At 42.7% G+C, this 12,647-nt stretch overlaps 1 protein-coding gene across 7 annotated transcripts in view; it reads right to left on the bottom strand.

Annotated features, from left to right (window-relative positions):
- The window catches only part of DOCK10 (dedicator of cytokinesis 10), a 1,735,912-nt gene that overhangs the window by 356,704 nt on the left and 1,366,561 nt on the right, over positions 1–12,647 (bottom strand). For all 7 annotated transcript variants that reach the window (XM_078665953.1, XM_078665951.1, XM_078665949.1 and 4 more), the window contains exon 33: positions 6,794–6,910. In XM_078665953.1, the coding sequence (XP_078522079.1) occupies positions 6,794–6,910 (117 nt within the window). The remainder of the gene's footprint in view (positions 1–6,793; positions 6,911–12,647) is intronic.

Below are 12,647 nucleotides of genomic sequence, written 5' to 3'. Positions count from 1 at the left end.
ACATTCCAGGCTAAGCATTTTATTTCATACATCTAAAAAGAAATAAAACGAAAAAGGTAAAATCCTTGATTTTAAGCCTATCTCAAATAGTCCGAAATAATGTTCACGATATCCACATAGCCTCATGTATAGCATACTTATTATACTATTAACAAGCAAGAAAGCTCTGATTTCATAGTATAAGTCCACCCCCTCATCCCCCTCTGCCTGCAAACAAATGTTCTGTTTTTCCCTTCCCCCCCTCAACCCCCCTAGGTACGGAGAAACCCCCCCTCCAACCCCCTCCCCCCTAGCTCTTGCCCCAGCCGGGGAAGAGCCGTCCCTCTGCATCTGCTGCCGTTGTGGGGGCAGCTAACGTGGCAGGTCGCCCCGGAGAGGTCCCTACCATCCCTTTGCTTTTACTTTTCACAATTTATCTGTAAGTGTATACAAATATAATCTGGTCATTTAGCTAATCTATGTATTTTGGAGAGAATGGAAGAGAGAATAGAAAATAAGAAATAAAAATTAAACAAGGTTAAACAGTCCCCCCCTATAATCAATGTACTTGATAATGGAGGTTTTTCTCGTAATTGTTATAATTGTTAGTTCACCAGTGAGGCCAGTGAAAAGTTCAACTAATTCTTAGTCTTATTTTTGCCCCCGCGAATTTCAGCCAGATAAGCCTCCGCTTCTTTAACTTCTAGGAAAAAATGAGTGCGACCATCTTTGATAACCTTGAGACGTGCTGGTTCTTGGAGAAAGGCCTGGCCTCCACTGGATTTAATCGGGTCTATTAATTTTCGAAGCATCCATCGTCTGTCCATTGTTTCTTTACTAAGGTCGGAGCGGGCGAAGATTGAAAGCTCTCCAATAGCTACAGGGGTGTTGGGACGGGCTCTCTGCCAAATAGCCTGACGCAATAGAAAGTTACCAAAAAAAATTAGAAAGGGACGTGGGAACTGGTTCTCCCTATTTCTCTGCACCAAAGGAAGGCGATGAGCTCGCTGGATTTGTGAATCCCAGTCCCAGTCGGCTAAGTCAGGGAAAGCTTTCTGGAACAGCCCCACCAGGTAAGCCCTCGGATCGGAGCCTTCTGCGCCCTCCGGTATGCCCAAAAGTTTTAGGTTTGAGCGTCTCTGCCAATTCTCCAGGTCTTCAATCTTTTGTTGGAGTGTCGCAAGCTGACTCTCATGCTTATCGGATGCAGATGTTGTCTCTAGGTTTGTTTCTTCTAACGAAACCACCCGTTGTTGTAATTCCTCAATATCTTGCGAGAAACTCCTAAGTTTAGTAGTAAGTTCTAGTAAAGTTGATTGGACTTTGCTATTGTCCTCCCTTAGCTGTAAGTAGTGTTCCTGCGCTTCAGCCCGTTGGTTGCCCAATAGTTGTAATATTATGTCTAAAGATGAGGGTTCGGCTGATTCTTGACTTAGATTTAGTTGTGGTTAGAGATGTCCGTAGATTTATTGATCTCCAGATCAGTGTGGAGAGATAAAGATTCGAAAGAGGGGCCACCTAAAGAGGGGAGGGTGACAGGGATAGCTGTAACTGTAACTGTAGTGGAGGTTGCAGTAAATTGTGCCGTGTCCGCTTTTTTTATGGGCGATTCTACCATGGACTCAGACTCAGACTCGGTCGTCATCAGTAGTGCTGGGTCAGGAGTCGGTATGTTAGGTATATTAGATGTGTTAGATATATTAGGCGCGTTGGGCGGTGGATTTAGTGCAGTGTTCAAGGAACAGCTGTCTGGATTGAAAGAACTGGCGGTGTTAGATAAGGTCTCTTTACTGAGCATGAGTTCTGTAGGGCTGCCCCCTGAGAGTCTCTGCGTCATGTTTTTGACTAACCCCTTCGCTTCAATCCATCTTCTTAGTGGGCTTTGATTCTGTAGAGCTTTAATCGAAGTTTGACAGTTGTTTGCCATATATTTATTTGATATGCCACCACCTTTGCCACATTTCTTTGCTTTTGCCTTTGGTTTATTTTTCTGCTTTCGCCCTTTTTTAGTACGTATTTTTAATACGTTGTTCAAACAATCCTCCTTTTCACCTTTCTCACCCAGTTCGTCCAATTCGTCCTCTGTAACTGCATCAATGTCTTCAAAAGAGCCTTGCTCTGTCTGATCAAGGAGCACCTCCGCATCCACTAGCCCATCGGTCCCCACCTCTGCCTCCACCTCTGCCTCTGCCACATCCATCAAGACAGTGGTGCCTAGTTCGACGAGGGGGGTCTGAGCCGTGATATTACTAGAAGGAATCAGGTTCTCTGCGCCCAGATTAGGGGGTGGCCAGTCTGTTCTACCGGACTCTGCAGAAACAGTTTGCTCATTACCGGCTGGGTGTCTCGTTTTTTTAGTGCCCCCCTCGGGGGCCATAGGCGTCATAGAAGTATTGCCATTTTCCCCCCCAACACTAGCTGCTTCGCTCAAGTTCCCAGTCTCAAAGACCAAAATTGCGTTCGTTAGATCGTCCCCCCCAGCTTCCCCTCCTGCTGAAGGCTTAGTTTTGGCTACAATCTTAGCTGGAGTCTTAACAACGCTTTGATTGGGTCTCTTAAAGAGAGCGCCCGAGGGTAAGTTAGGGGGTTTCTGTACCTGAATCTCGGGGTTTGAGTCCAAATCCTCCTGTTCTGGCATCACAGAGACAGTCGTAATTTCATCAGAGGTGGGAGTTGTAGCTTTTCGCTTTTTCTCTCTGCACCGCCTTTTTTCTCTGCAGCTCCTTTAGCAGTAGCAGACACATTCTCCCGTGAAGTGTTTTCAGAGATGACAAAGGTCGCTGGGGCCACGGGTGAAACTACTGTTGCCAGCGGCGTTTGTGCATTTTGTGACGCTCGTGTAGCTGGGAGGAGGGGTAAAATTCCCGCTACACTCGCGGCTCCAGCTGGGAACCTGCTGTTACGGGTCGTCCGCGGAAATCTTTTCGGAGACATGCCTCTCGTCCACCAGGTGCGCGCGATTCAGGAGTATAGCCCCGACCAGCCGAGCCCAGATTCCTTGAGCAGACCGTAGACCGTCCGCCGAAAAAGCTCAGCCGTGGCGGTAAGATGGTACATCAAAACCGTGCCTCGGTGATCATAGCGTTTTGAAGTAATGTTTTCTCTCTTTTCCTTACGTTGCCGGCTGTCCGCTCTCCGCTCTCTTACGGCATGAAAAGTATGTCAGCTTCGGTATCGCTGGCACGTCATAGATACCGCACCAGGTCACTCCGTAAGGGATGGGAAGGGAACCTCTAGGCAAACCGCTCACAGCAGACCCTCACTCCGCCATCTTGGGTCCGCTCTTCACATCTCTGCTATTAGTTGTTCCAATAAGCAAAATGTTTGTAAATGTTATTCTCTACTTAATATTTATGTCAGATCCTTTATGTGATATTCTGGAACCACACCACCTGGATAGCCTACAATAAGCAGCCTCCTTAATGACCCATGAAAATTGGACCTGCTTAGCCTAAACATGCCCTTCAGGAATATAACGTTTAACTCTGCAGATATGCTAAGACCACTAACGATAAGCAAATCCATCAGGTTGGCGGATATCCATGTCCCTGTACCTATGGTGGAAGACTACCCTGCTGTTCATGGAGATTCATTTATTTTGAAAAGAACAGTAGGGAAAACTAATAGACCAAGTGCCAAAAAACCTAGGGGGTTCAACTATATTACTATTTATAGTGACATGTGAACATGATTAAATGAGACCAAACATGATTTATGTATCAAAATTACTCTTTTAGATTTATTTATCTTTTTTTCTTCTTTGTTTTGTTTGGATAAACAGTTAAAATTACACTTCAGTGAATAAATCAATACAAAACATATAATTTTACAACACCAAATTATATGACAGAAAAGGAAGGAGAAGAACCCAAATGACTTAGTTGTATTTGTGGGCTGATGAAGTTAGCAAAGCGGTAGATGAAAACTCAACGCGCGTTTCGGCTATTGCCTTCTTCAGGAGTCCGTCATTTGCAACAGGACAAAATAAACAATCAAGAAAACGAAACGGAGACAATCGATGGTCAATCTTTGTAATAATTTCAGAGGTCTGATTTGTCTTCAACAGATATATATTAGCTCGCCGCTATGTCTTAACTTTCAACAATACGTTACGACAGATCCTCATTTGACATAATGCTGTGGATTTTATGGTCAGTTTATTTCCGGTTAGATTGTACGGAAAGATTCAGAAGTCAAAATGCAAAAACAGGCGTTGATCGCTGGGCTAGATAGTTACTGGTGGACTTCTGCAATGGCTTATATGATATGGTCAGCATTAAGAGTTCAAACTTCAAAAATGATCCTTGCTAATGGACGCTGGCTTGCAGAGTATCGATCGAAAATATTACATCAGAGATGTTGGTGACTTTTCTATTTATCTTTAGTTATGAATCTGTATATAACTTTAGCCATCCATGCCTTCAAATCTGACGATGATCATGGTGGAGAATAGTAACTCTATAAAGATGATTGGCTGAGTCCGTAACTGGAGGTCTGGTAACCGCAGCCACTGGCTGCAACAGGATAAGATTATCCTGTTGCGGCCAGATTTGAAGGCATGGATGGCTAAAGTTATATCCAGATTCATAACTAAAGATAAATAGAAAAGCCACCAACATCTCTGATGTAATATTTTCGATCGATACTCTGCAAGCCAGCGTCCATTAGCAAGGATCATTTTTGAAGTTTGAACTCTTAATGCTGACTATATCATATAATCCATTGCAGAAGTCCACCAGTAACTATCTAGCCCAGCGATCGATGCCTGTTTTTGCATTTTGACTTCTGAATCTTTCCGTACAAACTAACCGGAAATAAACTGACCATAAAATCCGCAGCATTATGTCAAATGAGGATCTGTCGTAACGTATTGTTGAACGTTAAGACATAGCGGCGAGCTAATATATATCTGTTGAAGACAAATCAGACCTCTGAAATTATTACAAAGATTGACCATCGATTGTCTCCGTTTCTTTTTCTTGATTGTTTATTTTGTCCTGTTGCAAATGACGGACTCCTGAAGAAGGCAATAGCCGAAACGCGCGTTGAGTTTTCATCTACCGCTTTGCTAACTTCATCAGCCCACAAATACAACAAAGTCATTTGGGTTCTTCTCCTTCCTTTTCTGTCATATAATTTGGTGTTGTAAAATTATATGTTTTGTATTGATTTATTCACTGAAGTGTAATTTTAACTGTTTATCCCAAAAAAACGAAGAAGAAAAAAAGATAAATAAATCTAAAAGAGTAATTTTGATACATAAATCATGTTTGGTCTTGTTTAATCATGTTCACATGTCACTATAAATAGTAATATAGTTGAACCCCCTAGGTTTTTTGGCACTTGGTCTATTAGTTTTCACTAGTGTCCTTTTCAAAATAATTGTTGTTAGTCCCTACCGGTAGTGAATACATCGTTTGTAGTGGTCCCCGTATTTTCTAAAATGTTCATGGAGATTCAGCCTGCTTTGCATGAATCTCTGTGCCTACAGTGCATGTGCTGGTATGTCTGGTCCACTATAGGCACTGCTGGAATGGTGAGAGGGTGCCATGTGTTTCTGGTCTGTGTGGCATTTCACTTTGCTTTTCAGATACCATCCCTATCATTAGGGATTTAGTTCTGAGAACCAAAATAACAATGATCCTGATATGCAGAGAGTTACCTCCCTCAGCATCTTTATTCTCCCTGCCTAGGCCCACCATGCCCAACATGGTAGACCCAGTCAGTTAAAAGCCATGACAGTTGTTCCACTCTACATAGGACGGTATGGCTAAGACTGTGACCCAGTCGTCCTCTGGTCAACAAATCGCTGAGTCAAGGGTTTTTCAATGGTGGAGCCATCTAAAGCTCCGACGTTTGGTTCCCAGCAGTTTTCCCACCTGTAAATGGTGCAGGGGGACGACAAATTCATTAGTGCAGGACCTCTGTGGGTTTATAGCAGAGTTCTCAATCCGTCAAACTCTAAATGGCCCTACTGAGTATGTAAATGGCACATTTTAAACAAATGAAAACATATTTTCTAAATATACAACCAAATAATATGAAAAAACAGAGACTTAGCATTATGAAATTTGTACATATAAACATTTGTTTTTTAACAACTTTGTTGAGGACTATTGTTTTTTTTAATCCAAGGTAGAAAACCTAATAAATGTAATCTCAAAATTGTAACTTTAACTGCTTTCCCACCCTACAGTGCAAGGGGGATATATTTTTTTAATTTATGGTAATAATGTCTTTGTTTTGAATTTTTTCTATATTCACCTAACTTGTTTAACTATTAGTCTATTTTTCCATTTTCTTTATTATCCTTACTAAATTATTCTCTTTTTTCCTAACATGCGGGCCAACATTTGAGATGTTTATTTGTTTAACTGTGTTTTAATAAGCTAGTTTGTGTCACAAAATCCCATCACACAATTTCTCCTGAGATTGGATGTTTTTTTAGTTATAACACCTGGCTCATTTTATGTGAAGATTACCTAACTCCCTTGTACAAGTTACCAAAGTTAAGCAGTATTCTTTAAACAACCATTAGTATACCTCACATTTGTCATGAGCCTACAAAACCAATAGTTTTTGTCCAGTTGTGCCAATCCTTAAACTAAGGGAGTAGTGAACAGTGTATTCAGTTATTTTTCTTGTAATATTACAGGCTACTGTAATTGACCACAGAAACAGTCAACTTCTCTGATTATAATCATTTTAGAATGAGCATTGTCCATTTCATTTTTCAAAAGTAAATCAAACATGTTTGCTCTTAAATGAGCTTATTCCAGAAATGAATGACAATAAAATAATTCCCATATGTTACCTGGTTTGACGTATTAATATTGAATGGGAACACCTCTTTCAGGAAAATCCCTGGCAAATTGTCTAGGAGCATTCCATAGAGTGGCAGGTACAAAGTTGCTATTTGTGATTGTCTTTCCTAAAACAGATACAAAATTGGAATATTAGGAGTTGAAACAAATAAGTAGACGTTTGTTTATTGCACCTCATTGTGCTCTCAATTCAGCACCTTTACAATTTACCCTAACACAGCATATAAGCCTAGCAAAATATTCTTCCCATAAGGGAGACAATGAGCTCAGTGCAGGTTTTCTGAGAGGGAGAAAGAGAGAGAGCAAGAGAAAGAGAAAAAGTAAGAGAAAGAGTGCAAGACAAAAAATTAGGTCAACATAGAACTATGAGCAAATGGCTGGATTCCCGAGTGAACGGGGTACCCAAAATGATACCTTGCACTTGCAAGTTAATTTATTCCAGTGCAATATTACTCCATGACAGCACAATATTATGCAAGAGTTGATACTGTGCAAGGGGTACGAGAGTAGGAATCAAAGGTGTGTTATGCCTTGAAAATTTGTGAATACCCACTAATATGTCAGTCTGTGGGTGTTCACAAACTTCCTTTATCACATGTTGTCACCTGAAAAAGGTTGAAAAGTTGCTGCTGCCAAGAGTTGTAGGACTTTAACAAGTATGCTTCCACAACACATACCTTTACCACACATATTTTACCACGCAATGCCTTTACAATACAATGCCTGTACCACACATGCAAATAAAGGTACGTGTATTTAAGGCAGTAACTTTGGCCCCATTAGACGAATCTTCACAAAACTTTCCAAAAACTCAGTTCGTCACCCCAGCTGCTTCCTGGAAAGTTTCCGGGTGATCCGCCAAGTTGGGGCCAAGATAAAAAAGGGGTCCCAAAACGTCCATGCATTTTCCAAAGATTTCTTTAAGACGGGCTACAACAAAAACTGCTAAATAGAATCCTGGTCTGCAGATTGTGCTTTTTGTGATTTGGTGTAAATCTGCTCTGTAGATTTTGAGAAATAAAGGGTCAAATATATTTGGATATCTGGACAAGAGGCTCCAGAGATTTTCACTGGAGCACTGATTGAAAAATGGAGCATCCTGATTGGCCCAGGGAACTTTATTTCCCTTAGGCCATCTGCTGCCATGGGAGTCAGACTCCTGTGGGAGCGAACAATCACATTGGCTGCCAGGAAGAGTTAAAAATGTTCCTGGCAGCCATTATAGGACTTGGGGACTTCGTCCCCTGTCCTGAACCTAAAACAATATATATATATATATATATATATATATATATATATATATATATATATATATATATATATATATATATATATATATATATATATATACAGGGATAGTGTGGAGATACCCTAATCCCCTAGGCCCCAAAGGGGGAACCCAGAGGGACACCTCAGAGCCAAAAAGAAAAAGAAATCAGCAAAAAATGCTGCGATCCCCTGAGACTCAAAAAGATAAAAATGGTTTCTGGGCTGCATTTTCTAACTATAAGCCTCATGGAGCCCACCCCCAGGGCTGTATTCATAAAGGGGAGTGGACTCTGTCCACCCCTCCACGAGCTATCCACAGACCCCTGAGAGCCTATCCCAGGGGTTGACAATATTATTTATGGGGAGGGGGGTCATGCAGACCCCTTCTCCAAGCCACCACGGGCCCCAGGGAGCACACCCCGGGGCAAAATCATTAAACAAGGGGAGGGGCCGCCCTCTCTGAGCTATGACAGGCCCCTGGGAGTTCACCCGCAGGGCCAATTACATCAAGGGAGGGGGCCATGCGCCCCCCCTCCTATAAGCAAATAATGGCCCCAGTGACTCAAGTCCCTAGGGCCATCTCAGATGTTATATCCTAGGGAGACCTCACCCGGGAAATTGATGTTTTCTTACGGGCAGCGGTGCGGGCAGGGAAACCTTAGTTTGCTCTCGTTTGGTTGAAACCTTTTAAAAACTCTCACAAGTGGGAGCAAACACCAAATCTGCTCCCAGTGGGTGGAAACTTTGAAAATGCTCCCGTGGCCTGGGGGAGGACTTTTGATCTGTTTGCCTGCCTGCTCTAAAGCGGGTAGGGAACCATAACAAAATATTGCTCCTGCTCAAAGGGAGCAGCATTAGTAGCTGCTACCTGCAGGCAGGAGCAATGCCGTCACCTGCTGCAAAGCTCCCTGTGGCCAGGAGCAATGCCGGCTCCCGCTGCATGTGGGGAGCCAGCTGGGGCCAAGAAGTCCTTGGGGTTTCCCGTGGCCCCAACAAAAGTAGGGTAGGTGCCCTAGGTTTGCACCTGGCACCCATATTTTTACAAATGAAAGCCCCAGGGCATTGAGGTCCCCGGGGCACAAATCAGCCCGGGGAGGGGGGCCATGTGCCCCTACCTCTGAAAATTACACTGGGCCCTGGGGATTGGCTCACTGGGGCCATAACAAGCCCAGGGAGGGTGTCAGGGTGCCTTCCTCCCCGTAAAATCACTCCGGACACTGGGAGATGGGGCCCCAGGAACGAAATTGGCCCAGGGAGGGGGCCATGTGGGAACTAAATAAGTGATCCCGGGAGATGGGGGTCCACATGGCCCTCCTCCCCTTAAAAAAATACACAGCCTTGGGGAATGGGGTCTCCACGGCCTAAAGAGGCTTGGGAAGGCGGACCAGACGGCCCCCTAACCATGCTTCGGGAGGGGGGGCGCGCAGCCACGCGTTTCGCTTTCATTACATTTGAGGTGAGGAAATTTAGAGTGTCGCTGGTGTTGTAGGTTATTCTGTATAGGAGCTGCTCTTCATCTAATATTGGGAACTTCCCAGAGTTCGCTGCTTCTTTTTTGCACAATTTATGCAGCACTCTAAGCCTGAAAGGGTATTGTTTTGACTTATACTGGTTGTTCCCTTGTGTCTGGACATAGTTAAACCTCCATGAACAGCTGTAATGACAGCAAAACATATGTCAGGGTTTGCTTTTATTCATTCCAGGTTGGCTTGGATGGTATTTTACTAATCCAAAGCTGTAATACTGTGCCTGAAGTGGTAAAATGCTTTTGTTATTTTATAGCCCCAGCATGGATGGCACTAGCTAATCCTATGCTGAAAACATTCAGAGTGTTGCTTGTGCTCTATATACAAGTTGCTCCCCACCTTAACCTGGAAACTAACCAGAGTTCTCTACTTCTTTATTTCACAATTTCAGCGGCAGTCTATGCCTGAAAGGGTCAGTATATATATATATATATATATATATATATATATATATATATATATATATATATATATATATCGTGAAACAAATGCCCTTGAGCTCACAGAGGGCACACTACGCGCACCACTTCCTGAAGGCTGCGCGAGCTGACAACGGGAAGGCTTCGGAAAGAAACTATTTCCTTCTGTGAAGAATGCTGTTCTGCAATTAAACTCTGCCCGCTTTCCAAAAACCCGATCCTACTCAAGGAAATAACTGTGTTAATTGGACATTCAAACTCAGAACCTACCAAAGGTGTTTTAGAATCTCACCGTTCCTAGGACCACAGATACCATCATGCTTTGAGCATCACCTGTGCGCCACGCCCACTGGGGGCGGTTTTTCAATAAATGAAAGTATTGGAAATTGAAACGGTGAGCCTTCTCTGATTGAATGCAACAGCCCATGATTAAGAGGCGTAGTTGGCCTCGAAACGCGTCGGGCATGGCAGTAATGAAGGGAGACATGGAAAGCAAGCAGCTGTGAGGCGCATAAACCGGATGGTGAGGACAGCGTAGTGTGCCCTCTGTGAGCTCAAGGGCATTTGTTTCACGATATATATATATATATATATATATATATATATATATATATATATATATATATATATATATATATTACCTACTGGCGACAGCCAGTAGGTATATATAGTTAGGATTTTTTTCCTATGGCATTTCTGAAAATTCTATGTCGAATAACTTTGGCGTTTGTGGACGGAATTGGCTGAAATTTCAGGAAAATGGCACATTTTGTTTCTGAGCAGCCCCTGAAAATTTGGGGGGGTTCGTCAAGGGGGGGCCGAGAAAAAAGGGGGGTCCCAAAACGCGTTTTTCCCATTCATTTTTCCATAGGGCGGTTGGACTCACTTTTAGCTCGAACGGCTGAATGGATTTACACGAAACTTGGCAAAATTGTAGATATGGTTTGCCCGACGTGCCTTTGCTATGTCTCAATATATGTGCTCCAGTGGATTTTGAGAAATTACCGTTTTAAAAAATATATATATCTGTGACAGCGCTCCGGTTAGCGCCCCGGTTCGCGTACCGGACGCGTAACGGAACTTCGCGAAGCAAAGCTGATTGGCTCTCCGGTGTCTGTCAACATTCTAAACAGTCCAGAGCGGCCGCCATCTTGTCTCTCGGTAGGATCGAGAGACAAGATGTGGTGAAAAACGAAGGGGGAAATGAAGGAAAGGGGGCAAGGTAGACCCCTCCTGACCCCCTAGGATTGATGAGGGGGATATTAAAGTGCCCCGCGGGGCAAAAAAAAATAAAAAAATGTTTGCAATTTTTCGCGGTAGAGGCGCTTCCCGGTACGCGAACCGGCAGCGTAACGGGAGTCCGCCATCTTGTGTTTTTGGAGCGTCCGGTTCGCGTACCGGGTAGCGTCCCGGTAAGCGTAACAAGGGGAAAACCAAGAGAAACAGTAAAAAAAAATTTAAGGGAATAGATTTCCACCAAACTTGGCAAAATTGTAGGGACTGTTTGTTTGATCTGCCTTTGCAAGGCCTCAAGATATGTGCACGTGTGGATTTTGTCTAATTAAGGTTAAAAAAAATATATATATCTGTAAGCGTGCTCCGGCGCGCTTACGTTACGGGTTTTGTTTGCGCTGCAGAGCCGATACGTCACGGTTATGCGACGTGTCATGAGGTGTCTCACGTGGCTACGTGATACGTCACGTAATAAAGAATATATTTTACAGCTATAGATATTAGCTTTTCAAAAACCAATGAAATTCACTGAAAAAACCATAGGTTATAGACCATATATAGTTAGGAATTTGCATTTACAAAACCTTGAAAATTCACTGAAAAAACCATAGGTTAGAGACCATATATAGTTAGCTGGACATTTTATTGATATGTCATCAGTGATGTCATTTGAGATGTCATCAGTGATGTCACTGACCATGTCATGAATGATGTAATATGTGACATCATCAGCATTGGATTGCGGATGCGCGAAATATATAGTTAGTGCAACTAACTATATATGGAATTTCATTGGTTTTATATCAATAAAATGTCCAGCTAACTATATATGGTCTCTAACCTATGGTTTTTTCAGTGAATATATATATATATATATATATATAATTTTAAAAAAAAATTGGAAATTCACTGAAAATACAGGTTTCAGGAACATTGGAGTTAGTTGGACATTTCACATGTACAAAACCAGAGAAATTTGACCGTTATAGTTAGTTGAACTAACTATAACTAGTGCCCCCGCAATGCACTACTGATGACGTCACCTATTACATCACTCATTACTTGGTCAGTGACATCACAGATGACATCACTGATGACATCTCAAATGACATCACGGATGACATCATCCAGTAACTGAATTTTTTAAAAAAGTTTCATTTATATACACGCCAAGGTGTATTGAAGATTGAGTGGGTATATGCAGTCTGAATGGATGATTCAGTAGGTGCGTAATTGACTGTATAGGTGAGTGATTAAACATGTCTTAGTGAATGCATGGGTTAGTGACTAATCTGTGTGAATGTTTGTATCAGTCTTTCAGTTGGTGTGTAAGTGGCTGAATGGATTGGTGAGTACCTACATGACTGTCTGTGTGGGTGAGTGTGGGGTGTGTGACT

Source organism: Lissotriton helveticus, chromosome 11 (assembly GCF_964261635.1).
Source record: "Lissotriton helveticus chromosome 11, aLisHel1.1, whole genome shotgun sequence".
Lineage (NCBI taxonomy): Eukaryota > Metazoa > Chordata > Amphibia > Caudata > Salamandridae > Lissotriton > Lissotriton helveticus.
The sequence above is the reverse complement of the archived record's forward strand: the minus strand, read 5'-3'. Positions and strand labels throughout refer to the sequence as shown.